The sequence below is a fragment of the Pan paniscus genome, chromosome 15, assembly GCF_029289425.2.
Source record: "Pan paniscus chromosome 15, NHGRI_mPanPan1-v2.0_pri, whole genome shotgun sequence".
NCBI classification, from domain to species: domain Eukaryota; kingdom Metazoa; phylum Chordata; class Mammalia; order Primates; family Hominidae; genus Pan; species Pan paniscus.
The window spans coordinates 28,968,439-28,989,170 of NC_073264.2; the positions used below are offsets into that span (position 1 = coordinate 28,968,439).

General features: G+C 32.4%; 1 protein-coding gene across 2 annotated transcripts in view; it reads right to left on the reverse strand.

The window, feature by feature from the left end:
• LOC130540817 (uncharacterized) overlaps window positions 1-20,732 on the reverse strand; it is a 366,197-nt gene that overhangs the window by 333,922 nt on the left and 11,543 nt on the right. The window contains exon 2 of one of the 2 annotated variants that reach the window (XR_010109743.1): window positions 13,750-13,914. Coding sequence is in view for 1 of the 2 variants with exons in the window: in XM_057299822.2 (XP_057155805.1) it covers window positions 13,855-13,914 (60 nt within the window). In the remaining variant the exon portion in view is untranslated. The remainder of the gene's footprint in view (window positions 1-13,749; window positions 13,915-20,732) is intronic. The other variant, XM_057299822.2, reaches the window with a different exon arrangement.

Below are 20,732 nucleotides of genomic sequence, written 5' to 3' on the forward strand. Positions count from 1 at the left end.
AATGCTACTAATCATCAGAGCCTTCAATGAGTCATAATCCTTTTTTGCTGGTGGTGGATCCTGCCTTGTTCATGACTGCTGACTGATTAGGGTGATGATTGCTAAATTTTGGGTGGCTGTGGCAATTTCTTTAAACAACAATGCAGTTTGCTGCATTGATTGCTTCTTTTTTTATGAGAGATTTTTCTGTAGCTTATGATGCTGTTTGGTCACATTTTCATCCACAGTAGAACTTTCAAAACTGGAGTCAATCTTCTCAAACCCTGCTACACCTTTATTAACTAAGTTTATGGCATGTTCTAAACCCTTTTCTGTCATTTCAACAATGTTTATAACATCTTCACTAGGAATAGATTCCATTTCAAGATACCACTTTTTTTGCTCATTCAAAATAACTCCTTATCCATTTAAATTTCATAAGATTGTAGCAATTTATTCATATCTTAAGATGCCATTTAATTATAGTTCTCTTGTTATTTCTACCACGTTTGCAGTTACTTTCTCTGCTAAAGTCTTGAACCCCTCAACATTATCCATGAAGGTTGGAGTCAACTTCTTCTAAACTCCCATTTATGTTAATATCCTGTCCTCTACCAATTAATCATGAATGCTCTCAATGACATCTAAAAATGATTAATTCTTTTCAGAAGGATTTCAATTTCTTTTCCCAGATCTATTGGAGAAGTTAGTATCTATGGCAACTATAGCCTTGCAGGATGTATTTCTTAAATAAAACAAGACTTGAAATTACTCCTTTATCCATGGCTACAGTTATAAGACTTGAAGTTCAAAATTACTCCCTGATCCATGAACTGCAGATGAGTGTTCTGTTAGCACACATGAAAACAACATTAATCTGTACATCTACATCAGAGCTCTTGGATGACCAGGTGCACTAATGGTCATATCAATGAGCAGTAATATTTTTAAAGAAATCTGATTTTTTTTTTTCCTGAGCAGTAGGTCTCAACAAAGGGCATAAAATATTCAGTAAACCATGTTGCAAACAGATGTACTGTCATGCAGGCTTGTTGTTTCATTTATGGAGAATAGGTAGAGAAGATTTACTGTAATTCTTAAGGGCCTTAGGAACTTCAGAACGGTTAATGAGCATTGGCTTTAAATTCAATAAAACTGCATTATTCCCTAACCAGAGAGTCAGCCTGTCCTTTGAATCTTTGAAGCCAGGCATTGACTTCTACTCCCTAGCTATGAAAGTTCTAGATGGCAGTTTCTTCCAATATAAGAATGTTTTATCTACATGGAACATCTGTTGTTTAGTATAGCCATTGTCATCATGACATTAGTAAGATACTGTGAATAACTTGCTGCAGCTTTACATCAGCACTTGCTATGTCACCTTGCACCTTTATGTTATGGAGATCACTTCTTTGATTAAGCCTCATGAATGTACCTCTGCTAACCTCCAATTTTTCTTCTGCAGCTACTTCACCTCTCTCAGCCTTCATAAAGTTACACTTAAGGCTTTTCTCTAGATTAGGCATTGGCTTAAGGGAATGTTGTGACTGATTGATCCTCTATCCACACCACTAAAACTTTCCCAATAACAGCAACAAGGATGTTTCACTTTCTTATCACTTATGTGTTAACTAGAATATCACATTTAATTTCCTTCATGAGCTATTTCCTTGCATTCACAACTTCATTAAATGTTTGGAACAAGTGGCCTAGCTTTGGGCATATCTCATCTTTCAACATGCCTTCCTCACTAAGCTCAATCATTTCTAGCTTTTGATTTAAACTGAGACATGCAACTCTTTCTTTCACTTGAACCCTTAGATGCCATTCTAGAATAATTAAATTGCCTGAATTTCAATATTGCTGTGTCTCTGGAAATACAGATGCATGAGGAAATGGAGAAAGGCAGAAAAAAAAAAAAGGCCGATCGTGGAGCAATCAGAGCAGACAAAACATTTATTAAGTTTGTCATATCGTGTAGACATGTTTCATGGTGCCCTAAAACAATTACAATATTAATAACAAAGATAAGTAATCAAGAGCACTCTGCCAGATATATACTAATAAAAAAGTTTGGAATATTATAACAATTAATAAAATGTTTCTAGGAGACTCAAAGTGAGCACATGCTGTTGGTAAAATGATGCTAACAGTCTTGCTTAATGTAGGGTTGCCACAATTTTCAATTTAAAAAATGCTATTTGCAAAGTACAACAAAATGAGATATGCCTGTATATAAATATCTAAATATTCTCATTTAAATATTTGTCTCGTAGTTTGTTTCCAGTTCCTGCATGGTGCCATGTGCAAAGTAGTTGTTCCTTAAATAATTTTGAATAAATGATCTAATGACCTATGAGAAGTCATTAAATAATTTTAGTTAATGAAGTTATAGAAGTCAATAAATAATAAATAAGTTATCCTTAAATAATTTTGAATAAATTATTTAATGACCTATGAGGAGTATGGAATACAAAATTCATAGTAAAAAAAGATACAGCAAGTAGGTCAAATCATAAAATATATGGTAAGATGACTCAAAGATAATAAATAGAACTCAACTCAACTCAAAGATAATAAATAGATATAGGAGGGAAGATATAGCAAGTAGGTCAAATCACAAGATATATGGTAAAACAGCTCAAAGATAATAAATAGAACTCCTTTTAATAATAGGTTAGGTAAGGGAGTGATATAATTAAATTAATGTTTTATGTAAATTATCCTGTTCAAATTGAGAGTACTGGAGAAAGGTGATCATTGGGAGGTGAGCATAATTTTCATAAAAATTGATGCAGGGCCAGACAGAAGAGATGTTGAAACTATTTCGAATATAGAATTGTTAGTACTTGCCAACTTTGTGTGCGTGCAAGGGATGAAGGAGAGAAGGAATCAAAGATACTATCAGAGTTTCATGATATGGCTATTCACTAGCACTGGGAATTTGAAAATCATCTTCTCATAATTTTATTGATACTTGTCTGACAAGTGAAATAAGAGGGGTATATGTAGAATTAGAATGCACATGATACACTGCCAACAAAGTTTTCCATGTTTTTAACACAGCATGTATCAGTATATTATTTGACATCAAAGATAAATTATATTAATGCAAGGCATTTGTATGTTGGAGTTATTCACCATTCATTGTTGCTTACTAGAATTTCTGCCCTTCAAAAGAATATTGATAGCTTTTACAAAAATAAAGTAAATATAATAAATTAGGCTTGGCCAAATTATCAAAATCTCTTTAAGATATTGGCAAGAAGTAGATTTGTGAACTGTCTTTTAAAAATTTGTCTGACCATTTATTTATTTCTGAGTCTTTATAAATATGTTGTCGGAACCTTGAAAAAGTTATCTCATGAAATATTAGCCATAAATTAAAACCACCTTGTCATTAGATATTTCTAATACCTAAGTGATTTAACATTGTTCCTTCTATATATTCCTTCAATATACCACATTCTATGGTATTCCATTCATTTGAATACCAACTTGATTCTTTTTTCTGTTCTTCATTATAAACTCTTGACTATTTTATTTTCACTGAATAATTAGTTTATTTTGGTACATGAGGATAACATAATTTTCTTGCATGGCATATTTATCTTATTGGGCTTAGAATTGCTGGTTTAGTGGTTTCTCAGATACACTTTAAAAGACAAAATTCATGGAAATGCTTTTCTATTTCGTGGGTTTATTTTCTAATTGGGTCAATTTGGACAAGTCTCTTAAGCTCTCATACTTCATTCCTCTTATCAAAAGCAAACAAAAACCAAGAAATAAAGCTAAAGAAATAATTATCTCTAAAGCTAAAATTCAAAGGATATGATTATACTATGTATTTTATACTTTTTATAGCTATAAAAATCAATGTTCATATTTTCAATCTGTCATTTTTTAAGAAACACGAGTCCAATTATTACTGACTTAATTGATTTACATATTATCTTGGATGTTTGAAAGGAAATACATAGAAAAAATAAGTGCATTTATTGTTCTATAAATATATGAAAGATAACAATAGAAATTAATGAGATAATGCCTATCTAACCTATTCCAACTTTTCAATTCAGTCAATTAATGAAATATCTAAGCTGTACAATCTATGAAAAATGTCTCATTTTCTTTCTTGTTTTGATTCCTTCATTTTGTTTAATTTTTTTAGCAGATGATTATTGAAATATGACAGGATACTTAAGAAATAATAAAGCAACTATATTTAAAGACAAATACAATAGCTTTCTTTAGCTCATAGCTGTGTGATCAGAAACTCAGGAAAATTTTATATTTTAAAAATTATTTTACCCTAGTAGTTGATATTTATAAGTTAAATGGTACCTAAGCATACTATGATTTGTAGAAATTTAAGTCATTATTCTCAAACAACGGATTTTACTGACTCAAAGTCTCTTTTAAAATATTTAAATTAAGTATTTAAATATTTAAAATACATAACTCAAAATATATTTTGAAAGGCTAAATATCTGATAATGGGCAGAGTAAAACACACATGTCATAATGCATGTGAAAAGATTACTAAGGTTTCACCATATAATTAATTACATCAATTAAACAAACATTTATTGAGTGACTACTATTTTCCAGGCACTGTTATTAAAAAATAATTGTTTTTTAATATTCTATTAAAAAATAATAGAATAAAATGTTAATATCCTGAGGTAACCAGTCAATTAATCAATAATAGAATGGAAAAAATTATGAATTATATTTCTGATAAGGGTCTAGTATCTATAATATATATTTAAAAATCTCTTACAATTCAACAGCAACAACCAAAAAGTCAATCTAAAAATGAACATAGGAAATGAAAGACATTTTCTAAGGAAGATATGCAAATGGACAAAAAACACACACATGATCAACGTCATAGACATTAGGTAAATGCAAATAAAATCCATAATGTCACAGGTGGGAATTGAACAATGAGATCACATGGACACAGGAAGGGGAATATCACACTCTGGGGACTGTGGTGGGGTGTGGGGGGAGGATAGCATTGGGAGATATACCTAATGCTAGATGACGAGTTAGTGGGTGCAGCGCACCAGCATGGCACATGTATACATATGTAACTAACCTGCACAATGTGCACATGTACCCTAAAACTTAAAGTATAATAAAAAAAAATCCATAATGAGATGCCTCCTCCTACTTGTAGGAACAAGTAGGCTATAAATGACACAAAACTAAACAAAATAATCAGAACACAGTTAAAAATTAAACTGTTGATATATGTAAGACACTGCAGAATCCACATTTTTTTCTAGTCTATACGTCAAACATTTAGCAGAGTTGACCATATATTGGGCCATAAAAAAGCTTCAACAAGATTTTTAAATTTTAAATCATAAAGGCAATTCTTTGACTACAATGAACTTAAACTAGAATACAAAAGGAAACCAAAAAATAAAAAAATCCTCCAAATTTTTGAGATGTAAGTAGTAACATTTGACATAACCCATGGATCAACATAAAAAAATACAAATCAGAAAAATTGAGCTGAGTAATAATAAAAATAAAACATAATAAAAAGACATAATGCAGATAAAGGCATTCAGAAGATAAATTTATAGCTTTTCCTATGTGTATCAAGAAAAAAATTGCTGAAAATCAATTATGTATTCATCTTTAGGAGTTAAGATTGCATCTAGAGGAAACAGGCAGAACAGAGTAATGGAATTAGAACAGAAATTGATAAAACTGTCAAGCAAATCATTATCAAAAAAGTGAATAAAACAAATGTGTAAAAGAGAAATTAGATACAAAAGTTGGAATTTGAAAAATTAATGCAATCTCTAGAAAGACTTATCTAGAAAGAGAAAGTGGGAGAGAGAAGATTCAAAGGAGGACTTCGTTAATGCAAAAAAAACAAGCATCATTGTAGCTTCTAGAGATGTTAAACAAATAATACTATTATTAATCTATTTATCTGTTATACAATACAATAGATTATATGATATATAATGATAATTATAGACTATATGTTATATAACGGTAATTACATGCCATTAACATATTTGTCATGAGTTCAGTTGAGCTGAGAGAGTCAGAGTAAGCTGTAACTCAGGTGGCTGAAGTAGCTCATTACAGCAGTAAGCCTAAAGGACACATGTACCCCCTAAATTTATACAAATAAAATTTAAAGAATAAATATACAGCTTATTTTGCAATTGCTTTTGATGTTTTAGTCATGAAGTCTTTGCCCATGCCTATATCCTGAATGGTATTGCCTAGGTTTTCTTCTAGGGTTTTTATAGTTTGGGGTTTACATTTAAGTCTTTAATCCATCTTGAGTTAATTTTTGTATTAAGGTGTAAGGAAGGGTCCAGGTTCTGTTTTCTGCATATGGCTAGCCAGTTTTCCCAGCACCATTTATTAAATAGGGAATTCTCTCCCTATTGATTGTTTTTTTTCAGGCTTGTCGAAGATCAGATGGTTATAGATGTATGGTGTTATTTCTGAGGCCTCTGTTCTGTTCCATTGGTCTATATTTCTGTTTTGGTGCCAGTACCAAAAGCCAAAGTTGACAAATGGGACCTAATCAAACAAAAGAGCTTCTGCGCAGCAAAAGAAACTATCATCAGAGTGAATAGGCAACCTACACCATGGGAGAAAATTTTTGCAATCTACCCATCTGACAAAGGTCTAATATCCAGAATCTACAAGGAACTTAAACAAATTTACAAGAAAAAACAAACAACCCCATCAAAAAGTCAGCAAAGGATATGAACAGACACTTCTCAAAAGAAGACATTTATGCCGTCAACAAACATATGAAAAAAAGCTCATCATTACTGGTCATTAGACAAATGCAAATCAAACCACAATGAGATACTGTCTCACGCCAGTTAGAATGGCAATTATTAAAAAGTCAGGAAACAACAGATGCTGGTGAGACTGTGGAGAAATAGGAATGCTTTTACACTGTTGGTGGGAGTGTAAATTAGGTCAACCATTGTGGAAGACAGTGTGGCAATTCCTCAAGGATCTAGAACCAGTAATACCATTTGACCCACCAATCCTATTACTGGATATATACCCAAAGGATTATAAATCATTCTACTTAAAGACAAATGCACACGTATGTTTCTTGCAGCGCTATTCACAATAGCAAAGAGTTGGAATCAACCAAAATGCCCATCAATGACAGACTGGATAAAGAAAATATGGCACATATATGCCATGGAATACTATGCAGCCACAAAAAAGGATGAGTTCATGTCCTTTGCAGGGACATGGATGAAACGGGAAGCCATCATTCTCAGCAAACTAACACAGGAACAGAAAACCAAACACTGCATGTTCTCACTCATAAGTGGGAGTTGAACTTGAGAACACATGGACACAGGGAGGGGAACATCACACACTGGGGCCTGTCAGGGATGAGGAGCAAGGTATGGGGGGAGAGCACTAGGACAAATACCTAATGCATGAGGGGCTTACCACCTAGATGACGGGTTCACAGGTGCAGCAAACCAGCATGGAATATGTATCCCTATGTACCAAAACTGCACATTCTGCACATGTATCTCAGAACTTAAAGTAAAATTTAAAAAATATAAAAATATAAAAAATAAATGTACAGGTTAAAAAATAAACAAAAAATACAAAAAAAACACACCACCACTACAAAGCAATAAGCCAAAAATGAATGGGTTAAGCCCTTTATCACTTATTGTGGTGGTATAAGCAACACCCTAAATCCAGCGAAAGCTCCAACTTCCCCATTTCCATCTTCCCACATGAAATGATGCATATTCCAGGGTAGGGTGGATGAGCGCAGATTTGGCGTTTGTCCCACTGCAGGGAGATCTTCAAGGAAAAGTCTCTAGCACTATTATGGACTATGGCAGGGATGTTGGAGTGCAGGGGGCAATAGGAGTAAAAAAAATACTGGAGATTGTATCAGTGAGAAAAAATGTCTTTAATGTTTTCCTCTCCTCCTACTATCAGGAGGCCTGTTCAGAAGAGCCCGAGAAAGACCTCTGCCCAAGGCCTCAGATAAAGGTCCCTAAGTATCAGAGCACCACCAGACCAGTAAGGTAAATATGTGAAATACTATGATTGGCCAGGGTGCTGATATCTTGACTGTAGCTTCCTTTAGAGGTTGCAGTGCACTAGCTGCACTAGTTGTGGTGTGGGAAGGGCAGCTTTCCTAGCTTTACCTGCCTTTCATTTAAAACTTCTGAAATTATCTATGGTGAGGTCTGAAAGATCACTCATAGGTTTATCACCAGGAACTGGACTTGACATTGAGCAATTTACTGCCCATATATTTTGGAAGATAAAAGCAAATTCCTAGAAAGTACAGTTTTCAAAGTTGACACAAATAGTATAGTTAAGCAGTTCTGTATTTATAAAAGAAATTGAATTCATATTTTTAAATATTTCAAAAAAGTAATCTATTGGCCCAGGTTGACTTTATCAGCAATTTCTTCCAAATAGTTAAAGAAGAAGTAAAAGTATTCAAATACAATTCTTAGAATAACAATAACATAAGAAATAAATCTCATCTTTAAAAAAAATCGGGTCATCATTATCTTAACAACAAACCGGACTAGGATACAGTCAGCAAAACAGATAAATTCTAAGTTGACTTCTGTCAAAAACACAGAGAAATAAAATCCCAAACAAAATATTAGTAAGTCAAATCCAATAACACATGAAAATCAAGACCAGAAACACTTAATCTAGGATTTTAGAATTGGTTTAACAATAGAAATTAAATGTTTGCAATTTATCATATTAAAAGTATAAGAAAGGAAAGTTTTATGTACTCAAATACAGGAAAATACAGTAATTTTCAAAGTTATATGTCTATTCATTGTAGAAGCTACTAATCAGAAATAAAATAAAACTTTCTTATTCAATAAACAGCACCTAGAAATCTCTACAAAAAAATCATACTTAATTTGGAAATATTGGATGTTTCTCCTGTGATTAGGAATGAGAAAAAGATGCTTGTTATCACCACTTCAACTAACACTGTATTCACAGTGCAGTAAGGAGAAGGAAGACAGAAGGAGGAGACAGAAGGAAGAAAAATAGAAGGAAGAAAAAAAGATTGTCATTATATTCATGTGATGCAACTGTCCCTTGACGATAAGTCTTAAGATAGATACAAAGCTTTTTAGTAAAGTGAGTGATTGTGATTATTATATGAGATAGACACAATTAGAAATTCAATACAGCTAATCTAGAAATGACAAGATCAAAATACAAGTGAGTTTTTACATGAAAGAGGAAGAGAAATAGTGTGGGGGCATCAGTGCAGGCCCCAAGCAAATCTGAAATAATTGCTATCCAGAAGAATTATCAAAATCCAGTTGAATATTTTGGATTCACTGGGAAGCTTTGGTAAGGAAATATGGCATATAAAACAAATCATGATATTCAGAATTCAGTTAGGCCCTCTTCATTTCACAAAATTTGCATCTAACATAAGTAATGAGGGAATTACTTATTTTAAACACCAAACTCTCATGTTAATCATTTTAAAAGTCAAGGTTTTTTATTTTATTTTATTTTTTCAATTAGCTACATACTGTCTGGCCATCTTGAAAAGTATATTGTATAAAATTTAATCCTTTCTTCATAATGAATTGTACTTATCAAGCCCTCAACATCTCTAGAATACACAGGTAGCCTCAACATTTGGCCATTTTTATCAAGATATTCTGTAATTTAATTTTAGTATGTTCATTAATTACACATTTATTTAATATTAGAATTCTATTATGAATTTATCTCAATGATGCTTGACCCTACCATACATATAATCCTATACCTAAAATCAATTCCAAGTGGATCACTGATATAAATATACAAGAAAAATAGATCCCTAGTGCTTCCAGAAAATACTAAGAGAATACATTCCTGAATTGTGGTTTAGAAAATTTTGTTTAAAAGGATATATAAAACACAATTCATAAAGGAAATGAATTAATATACTGAACTGCATTTAAATTAGAAAGTTTTCCTCAAAAATTATTAAGGAGAATAAATATGGAAGCAAAGGATTGGGAAAATATATTTGTAATGTATGTAACTGAAGGATAACTTCATCAAGTCAGCAAAATCTCTCTGAATCTCAACCACATTTATACCCGAAGTCAAATTTTACACATTTTCAAAGTTTTGGAAGAGCTCTTAATTTAATGTAAGTACTTCAGATGTCCTGAAAGTAGATCAAAAGTAAGGGTACAGATTAAACTGTATAATGAGCAGTTAACTCAATAACTTTTAATGACCATAAAAAACGAATATGTCTGAGACTAAAACACAATCTCATCCAGGGTCATAAAAGTCTATTTTATTGGTGTAAATCTCATGGGAGCTGTGAAGTACATATCTTCTTTTCCAGCCTAAACCTTGTGGCTTTTCTGATTGCCCTTTACAATGGCTGACGTTAATATCTCTTGTCTATTTTATAAGAAATAAAAAAAAGAAAGATTGTAAACTCACATTTGCTAACACATAAATGTTTACTAATCCTTTTTATTTAAAAAAATCATTCAATTAAAAAAATCTTATCCCAAATTCTTTGTGTTCTTTACAAAACTAATCCTATGTTTTATAATACATTTCCGGTCAAAAATTCCAGTTTAATCCCACAATGTTTGTGTAATCAAAAATTAATCAATCTCACTAACAATATGGGGAGTGACAAACTCACATAACAATCTAGATTTTTTAAAGCCTGAACACTTCTGTACATAAATAATCTACGCAATTAAGGGGGAAATAACAGGATTTGTTTTACTCTAGGTAATGTCTTTGATTTCTTACTTTAATTTGCATGTATTGGCACTGCTTACAAAATTAAGCTAGAAAAAAATATGAACCTCTGACATTCAAAAATCACAGTGAGAATTTTTATCAACTTTTTTCTTATGTTAGTCAAATGCAAACATCCCATTAACTATAGGCTTAGGAGAATTCTCTAACAGTTTTAAAATACATATCCTAGACTGGGAGAGAAAGCTGTTTTTTAGCTATTTCTCCCATAAAATCTTTTTAACTGCTGTTTATTATAGCTACTATTTATGATAATGCTGTTGTATGCATTATTACAACCCTGTATTTTCAGTAAAATGTCTAATAAATGTATTTTTAAAATACATTATTCTCTATCTGCTTGAGATAAAATGTTGCTGTCATTTTACTGAATAGCACAGCACATAAACATGGCAATAATAAATGTTTTAAAGTTTTTAAAGCACTGAATGGTTGGAAATTAATCTGCATCATCATAACTACTTTTATAACAACATTTTTAATGAGCCAGATTCATCTACTCTATTTTGATGGCAAAAGTGGATTATTTCTTGAAGAGAAGAAATAGCAAAGAGCAATATAAACTTGCCCTGTGCTTTAAAAGTCTGAAAATAGAGAATGAAACTTTTCAATTTAGTATGGAATATAACTCTTCATCTACCTTGGTTTTTTCCGAGATCACAGATACATCATTTAACCTAGAACTAGATGTGCTAAATGGAAAAAGAGAATCATTCTAAAATTAATGTTACAAGGTGGTATTTGTTCCAGTGAATTTAAAGCAATTCCCTTAATCAGCATATGTCCTGATTTTACTGCTGCACAGATGAGATGGAAGCACCTAGAATTCCTAAGAAGTAATATTGCCTATTATTACACAGAAATTTTGGGATAAGAAATACAGCCCTAACTAAAATCTTCTAGAATACTTCAAATGTAGTCACATTTTATGAGTAAAGTGCCACACAGTTATTTTTGGTACTTTTCCTATTTATAAGTATATCTTTACTTTCCTGACACATAATAGGATTTCTACATTTCTTTTAACGAAAGAACTTCATGAACCTTTGATGATATGACAAAGGCGATGGATATATCCCCAAACTTATCATTTTATAACATTTTCAAAGAGTTTATATAGACCGGTAATTTACTAGGCTTCCTAGGGATTTATGGGTCCTATTAAGAAATTCCTTTCTACAGATTTATTAGTACTATATGTAATGATTACTAATTTGTCCCTAAATATTCCAGTTTTATTTTTCTGTGTACTTTGTAGGGGATTGATTGCATGTCCATCCTCCTTTGAAATTAGGTTTGGTCACACAACTTGCTTTGGAATATGAAGTGTGAAATATTTTTAATGATGAAAATTAAGTTTGTTTCCTTTTCCTCTACCAAATCACCTACTTCTCCTCATCAGATATATTCTCTCTTACAAGTTTCTCATATATCCTTCCAAAAACAGGCTACACATTTTAGAGGTATGCATTTTAACAACCAAATTCTACTACCACCCCTTCTTTTTTCTTTATGTCTCAAGAAGTATAGAAATTTACACTAAAGTGAAACCTATATCTTCTTGGATCTTTGAGTTGTTACTATATGAGACAGAACTTTCTGCCTTGTATATGTAGCATGAACCAAAATAAACATTTGCAACTTATGTATACAGAACTCAGCCATCAAACATCTGAATTATGAGAAAGCTCTTTAAGACCATTTCTCCGGTTACTTTTTACCTAGGTTTCCAACAATCTTTGTTATCTGGTTTTCAAACTAAAAATAAAATATTACAAACCATAAATTTGGATTGTTATACCCACAGATGATTGTAAGAAGGAACATCTAATGAATTGGAAATAAGTGGAAAAAACCCACACAATCAAAAGAAATAAAAAAGAATCCTGGATTTAATGCCATTTGTGCTGGGGCAAGTAGTTTCAAACATATCAATAGATATTTGGGAAATGGGTAGCAGTAAAACAGGTAAGGTTTTACTAATATTTCTTTGTTGAAATTAAAGCTACCATAAATTAAAATTATCATCTTTCTCAGCAGTCTAAAATAAAAACTAACTCTGAAGGAATAATATACTAATAATCAACTATAGTATATTTTGATACAAATAGTTAAATCTTTAGTGTAGCACTTTATTCTGGGAAAGTAAATTTGGTGTGTATAAGTGGCTATCAAAAAACGATGAAAATATTTGCAGTATACTTTAGAAAATGGCCAGGGAAGTATATAACCAAGTAGAGAAAAACTTCCATCCTAAGTAAGAAAATAATATGTTAATATTTATTAGAAAGGAACATCTCATGACTCTAGATTGGGTGTAGAATCAAAGCATTAGAGAAGGGTTATTCAAAGTCCCATCATACTGATTTATTTCCCAAGCCCCAATTCCTTACCTATGCTTCTTAACATTACCAGCAATATTCAACTCAACATTAATTATTGCTCCATACTCTATGTAATTCACATTTGTGTAGTGTTCCCTAATGCTTTTTCCAAACCCCTTTTTTTTCCCATTACATGGAGCTCATATATCCAAGTCATACCATATTTAAACCTTCTTGGTCTATTATTATATACTGATTACTTGGTCATTCTCTTTTTTAAAGGAGATTTTGGAATATGACTGAAACACTTTTTTCAGGCCAAGTTGTGTCATCATCATAGGTGATTCTATAACAAAGATGAGAAATCCACTTCCCTGGTCTCTAAATTCTTTCATTTCATAAATATAAAAATAAGCAACTCTGCTGTTTTCACATACTGATCCTGCTATCCATGTCGTGAACCCATAATCACCGAGAACTATTCCAGCTGTTAGGTATTAAAGTGAAACACTCTCTTCCTGGACCACAACTTCCTCATTTTCCAGTTCTCAGTTACACTGACTTGGTCATTGACCTCATTACATTCACGAACGCTTTGAATCCTCTATTTTGTACTACGTACCTTTATCTTTTATCTTTACATAATTGCCTCTGTAACTTTAGAGTTCATGACCACTTCAATAACTCTTCTGACAGCACCTTCAAAATTACTGCTTCTATTTTTTACCTGGTATGATGTCAACTCTTGATTATTTCTGCTGAACAACAACTCTGTTCCACGGGGAGTCTAAGAGAAAAAGAAATACGTATTCTCTTCAACTTGTGATGGGGTTAGGTCCCAATAATTCATCATAAGTAAAAAAACAATCATAAGTTGAAAATGCAATTGATACCCCAAAACCCATCGTAAATTTAAAAAACATAAATTGAAACATTGTAAATCCAGATGCGCCTCAACTTATGATGGAATTACCTCCTAAGAAACACATCCTAAAGGCAAAAAAAGAGTCATAAACCAAACCACTGTAAATCAGAGACTGTACAGCTATGCAAAAAAATTGAATATTGGTAGTCTCTTAAAACAGTGTGAAAGGCTGGGTGTGGTAGCTCATGTGTGTAATTCCAGCACTTTAAGAGGCTGAGGCAGGCAGATCACTTGAGGCCGGGAGTTCAAGACCAGCCTGGGCAACATGGTGAAACCCTGCCTTCACTAAAAATACAAGAATTAGTGGGTTGTGGTGGTGCACACCTGTAGTCCCAGTTACTTGGGAGGCTGAGACAGGAGAATCACTTGATCCCAGGAGGCAGAGGTTGCACTAGGTAGGCGGAGGTTGCAGTGAGCCAACATCATGCCACTGCAGTCCAGCCTGGGCGACAGAGAGAGACCCAAAAACGAAAACATAAACAAAACTAAAAACAGTGTAAAGATACTACCTCCTTCTTTAAACTCTGTTTTTCTCTTTTTTTGGCTCTCTGAATAGCTATTCCTCACTTGGCTTTTGCTGCAGTTAAACATTGAATTGTATTCCCCCAAAATAGTATGTGGAAGTCCTAACTCCCAGGAACTCACAGTGTGATCTTATTTAAAAATAGAGTTTTTAAAAATGTAATTAGTTAAGATGAGGTCATATTGGATGTAGGGTGAGCCTTTATTCCAATATGACCTGTGATTTTATAAGAGAAAGGAGATGCACGGAGAGAAGATGGCTATGCCACAACAGATAGAGATTGGAGTGAAGTACCTACAAGCCAAGGAGTACCAAGAGTTTCCAACAAGCACCAGAGGGAGAAGAGGCAGAGAAGGATCCACCCCTTCTCTGCCTGACAGATTTCAGAGGGATCATGGCTCTGGTGACACCTTAATTTCAGACTTCTAGCCTCCAGAATTGTGAGACAATATATTTGTGTTATTTGGAACCACCCAGTTGGGCACTTTATTACTGAAGACCTTGGGAACAAGTACAGCTGCTCATCACAAGATTTTCTGCATAGACTATTCCAGCATCTGCTACTAGAGACAATTTTATTTATTTCCAATTTTTATGCCTTTCATTTCCGTGTATGTCTTGTAGTACTGGCTAGAACTTCCAGTATTATGTTGAATAGCAAGGCAAAAGTAGCTGTATTTGCCTTGTTTCAATCTCATAAGAAAAACATTCAATTTATTTCTATTAAATATGACATTAGATATAGATGGGGATTTTGGGTAGATTGTTTTTATCAACTTGAGGAAATTACTATTACCTTTTTTCTGATAGTTCTTATCATTAATGGGTGTTGAATATTTTCATTTTCTTCTGCATCAATTATCATATGATTTATTTTTCTTTAGCCTGATAATAAGAGAGATTACATTGTTTGATTTTCAAATATGGAAGCAGCCTTTTATCCTTGGAATAAATCCCAGTTGGTCATGGTACTTAGATATTGTTGAATTCTATCTGCTAATATTTTATTAAGAATTTTTTCATCAATATTCATGAGAAATATTGGTATATAATTTTCTTCTCTAGAGATTTCATTATGTGGTTTTGGTATCAGGGTTATTCTGCTTCATATAATGAGATAGAAATTACTCTGTCTTCTATTTTCTGTAAAATATTTTATTAAATTGGTGTTAATTTTTCTTTAAACATTTGGTAGAATTCTCCAGTGAAACTGCCTGGGCCTGGAGATTTCTCTTACCTGAGGTTTACCATTACAAATTCAGTTCACTTAATAGTTATAGGGCTATTCAAATACTCTATTTCACATGTAGTTTTGCCAGTTTTCACTGCTCAAGGAATTAGTCCAATTCTTCCAAATGGTCAAATTAATCTATACAGAATTGTTCACATTTACTCATTCTGATTTTTGCATTGACTGTAGTGACATCTCTTGTTTTCTTATTGATATTAGTAATTTATGTCTTCTCTTTGTTTCCTTGTCCAAATTACTAGAGATTTATTTCACTAATCTTTTGAAATAATCTGATTTTTGTTTTAATGACTTTTTCTTTTTTTGTATTTTAATCTTGCTGATTTGTGCTTCTTTCTTTACAATTTCCTTTCTTCTTCTTCTTCCCTTAGATTCATTTTGTTCTTTTTATAATTTCTTGATGTTGAAACTTAGATTATTGATCTAAAAACCTTTTCTCCTTTTATAAGCATCTGGTTTATAAACTCACTATCAGCATAACTTTAGCTGGGCTCTACAAATTTTTATATGCTATGTTTTCAGTTTTATTTCGATATATATGAATTGTTTGTGTTTATGTTCCCTTTGACTATATATCTATACCTATAATGTATCTACCTATCTATGTATCTATAAAATTTCTTTAGACTTTGACTGTGACCCTTGGATTATTTAGAGATGCATTGGTTACTTTCCAAATGTTTGAAAGCATTCCTTGTGTTTTTCTGTTACTGATTCTAGTCTAATTCCATTATAGTTAAATAACACTTTTTATATCTTATATTCAAATTCTTTATAAGTTATTTTAGGGGCCAGGATATAGTCTCTCATGGCATATGTTTCATGAGCACTTGAGAAAAATCGTGTATTCTTATGTTGTTGGAAGGTGCATTTTGTAAATCTCAATTAGATGCTATCAGTTCATGGTTTTGAGTTATTCTAGCATCTTGCTGATTCGTCAATCACTAAAATTGTAAATTTGTCTATTTCTTCTCTCAGTTTTATCAATGCTGCTTCACATATTTTGCAGTTAATTGTTTAGTGCATGTAGTTTTAGGATTGCCATGTCTTCTTGGTGGATTCAGCCCTTTAACATTATGTACTGACAACTGTCTATCCCATAATTTTCTTTGCTCTGGTATCTTCTTTGTCTGTTAATACTAATGTGTTCATGCCTAATTTCCTTTGATTGATATTTTCATACTATATCTTTTTTTGTTGTTCTTTAACTTTTAGCCTTCCTATATGTTATGGGTTGAATTTTGTCCACTCCAAAATATGTTGATGTCTTAACCTCCAGTACACAAATTGTGATCCTATTTATAAATAAAGACATCATCAATGTAATTAGTGAAGATGAGATCATACTGAAGAATGATGGATCCCTAATCCAATATGACTTGTGTCCCTGTAAGAAGAGAGAAATTTGGACAGAGACACTTGAGAGGAGAATGTCATGAAACTAAAGAAGAAGAAATTGAAGTGCTATTGCTGCAAGTCAAAAAACATCAACAATTGGCAAATACCACAAGAAACTAGTAGAGGAAAATATGTATTCTTTCCTACAGGTTTCAGAGAGAGCATGGACCTACCTACACCTTGAATGTTGACTTCGTCATTGCAGAACTGTGAGCGAACAACTCTGTTGTTTTCAGCAACCCAGTTTGTGGTACTTTGCTCTGGCATCCCTATGGAGCTAATGCACTGACATCATATAGCTGGGTCATTTTGTTTTATCCACTGTACTAATCTCTATCTTTTAAATAATGTATTTAGACCATTTATATTTAGTGTATTTATTGATAAATTTATACATGAGTTTACCTTTTTTTGTTTATTTTCTGTTTATTTTCTGTTTTCTTTTTTCTGCTTCCTATGGTTTTGTGGAATATTTTAAGATTTCTATTTTTGTTTGTCTATAGTGTTTTTGAATTTATCTCTCTGTATAACATTTTTAGTAGCTGCTCTAGTTAATATATATAGTTATATAATATATATTTATATATTTAATAAAACTTTCCAGCACAGCATCTACCAGTGCAAATAAAGTATAGAAAACTTAACACATTTTATGTCATTTTGTACTTCTTTATTTAAAACACAATTCCTTAAATACTTACCCTATACTCATTGATAATCATATGACATAGCATTAAAATTTTTGTTTCAACTATCAAACATAATTTTAAAAACAACAGAAGAGAAGATAAATCTGTTATATTTACCTATATTTTTGTTTCTTCTGTTGTTATTTCTTCTTTGTCAATGTTACATGGTTCTTTTTTTTTTTTTTAGTTTTACTCTGTCACCCAGGCTAGAGTGCAATGGCATGATCTCAGCTCACTGCAGCCACTGCCTCCAAGGTTCAAGCAATTCTCCTGCCTCAGCCTCCTGAGTAGCTGGGATTACAGATGTCTGCCACCAAACCTATTTTTTTTTTTTTTTTGTAGTTTTGGTAGAGATGGGGTGCTCTAAAACTGCTGACCTCAGGTTATCCACCCACCTCAGCCTTCCAAACTTCTGGGATTACAGGCATGAGCCATGGTGCCCGACCACAGGGTTCATTCTATTTTATTTCTGTTCTGATTTAAAATGTTCTTTGGCTAGATTTTAGGGTAGATATGTAATGAAAAAGTTTATTTATTGATTTTTCATTTATATGTGAAGGATAACTTTTACTGGATAAATAATTGTGAGTAGCTAGTTTTTTGTTTTGTTTTGTTTTGTTTTTTTGTTTTGGCACTGGAAAAATGTTGTGGCCCTTCCTTCTTGTCTCTGGAATTTTTGATTAAAAAAAAACCTCCTGCCATTCCAAATGTTTTCCCTTATAAGTAATATATTGTTTTTCTCTGTCTGCTTTCCAAATATTCTTAATTTTAGTTTTCAGAAGTTTGACTGTGATGTAGCTTGGCATCAGTTTTTCTTTATCCTCTTTGTAGTTACTCAATTTTTGAAACTGAAGGTTAATATGTTTCCCCAAATATGGGAATTTGATAGACATTATTTTAAAAAATAATTTTTCAGCCCCACCCTCTTTTAGCTTTATTTCTAGCTTTCCAAAGACACACATGTTTGAAGTTTTCTTTATAGCTTTACATATGCCAAAGGTTCTGTTCATTTCTTGTCTATTATTTCTGTTTTTGAATTTGATCAATTACTATTATTATATCTCTGAGTTCAGTGATCTTTTCTCTGCAGATCTGGAAGACCTAGCTAGAGCAATCAGACAAGATAAAGAAATAACAGGCATCTAAATTGGGAAGGAAGAAATCAAATTACTCTTTTTTGCAGATGATATGATTTTATCTTAGTAAATGCTAAAGACCCCAACAACAACAAAAAAACTAGTAGAATGGATAAACTAATTTGATAAAGTTTCAGGACATAAAATCAGCATACAAAACTCAGTAACACTTCCATATGCTAATAGTGAACAATCTGAAAAAGAATTTAAAAAAGTAATTCCATTTACGATATCCACACATAAAATTAAAGACCTAGAATTAACTTAACCAAAGAAGTGAAAAATATCTACAATAAAAACTATGAAATTGAAGAGAATACAAAAATGGAAATATATTCCATGTTCATGGACTGGAAGAATGAATATTGTTAAAATGTCCACACTACCCAAAGAAATCTACATATTCAATGCAACCTCTCTCAGGTTACCAATCACATTCTCCATTGAAATGGGAAAAACAATGCTAACATTTATATGGAACCAAAAAAGACCCCAAATAGCCAAAGCTATCCTGAGCAAAGAAGGTCAAAACTAGAGAAATCACATTACTTGACTTCAAATTATACTACAGAGCTGCAGTTAACAAAAAAAGAATATTACTGGCATAAAAACAGACACATACACCACTGGAAAAGAATAGAGAACCAAGAAAGAAATCCACACACCTACAGTGAATTAATTTAAACAAAGTTACCAAAAATATATGCTGGGTAAAGATAGTCTCTTCAATAAATAGTGCTGAGAAAACTGGATATCCACAGGCAGAATAATGAAACTAGACCACTCTCTCTTGCCATACACAAAACTCAAGCTAAAGACATAAATTTAAGACCTCGTACTATGAAACAAAAAGAAATCATTGAGGAAGCTTTCCAGGATATTAGACTGGGCAAAAATTTCTTAAGTATTACCCCACAAGCACAGGCAACCAAAGCAAAATAAACAAATTTGATCACATCAAGTTAAAAAGCTTCTGCACAACAAAGAATACAATCCACAAAGTGAAGAGACAACCCACAGAATGGGAGAAAATATTTACAAACTACCCCCTGACAAGGGATTAATAACAAGAATATATAACAGGCTTAAAAAACTCTATGGGAAAAAAACCCTAATAATCAAAGAAAAAAATCGGGCAAAATCTTTGAATAGACATTTCTTGAAAGAAGACATAAAAAATGGAAAAAAGGCATATGAAAAGGTACTCCAAATCATTGATCATCAGAGAAATGCAAATCAAAACTACAATGAGGTATTATCTCACCTCAGTTAAAATGACTTTTATCCAAAAGACAGGCAATGACAAATGCTAGGCAGGATGTGGAAAAAAGGGAAGCCTTGTACAACTTTTGGTAGGTATGTCCATTAGTACAACCACTATGGAAAATAGTTTGGAGTTTCTTTAAAAACAGTAAAAATAGAGCTAACATACAACCCAGCAATTCCACTGCTGGGTATATACTCAAAAGAAAGGAAATCAACGTATCAAAGAAATATCTGCACTCCCATATTTTCTGCAGTACTGTTCACAATAATTAAGATTTGGAAACAAACTAAGTGTCCATTCACAGATAAATGGATAAATAAAATGTGGTATACATACACAATGGAATACTATTCAGCCATAAAAGAGAATGAGATTCTGTTATTTGAAACACCATCGGGGGAATTGGAGGTCATTATGT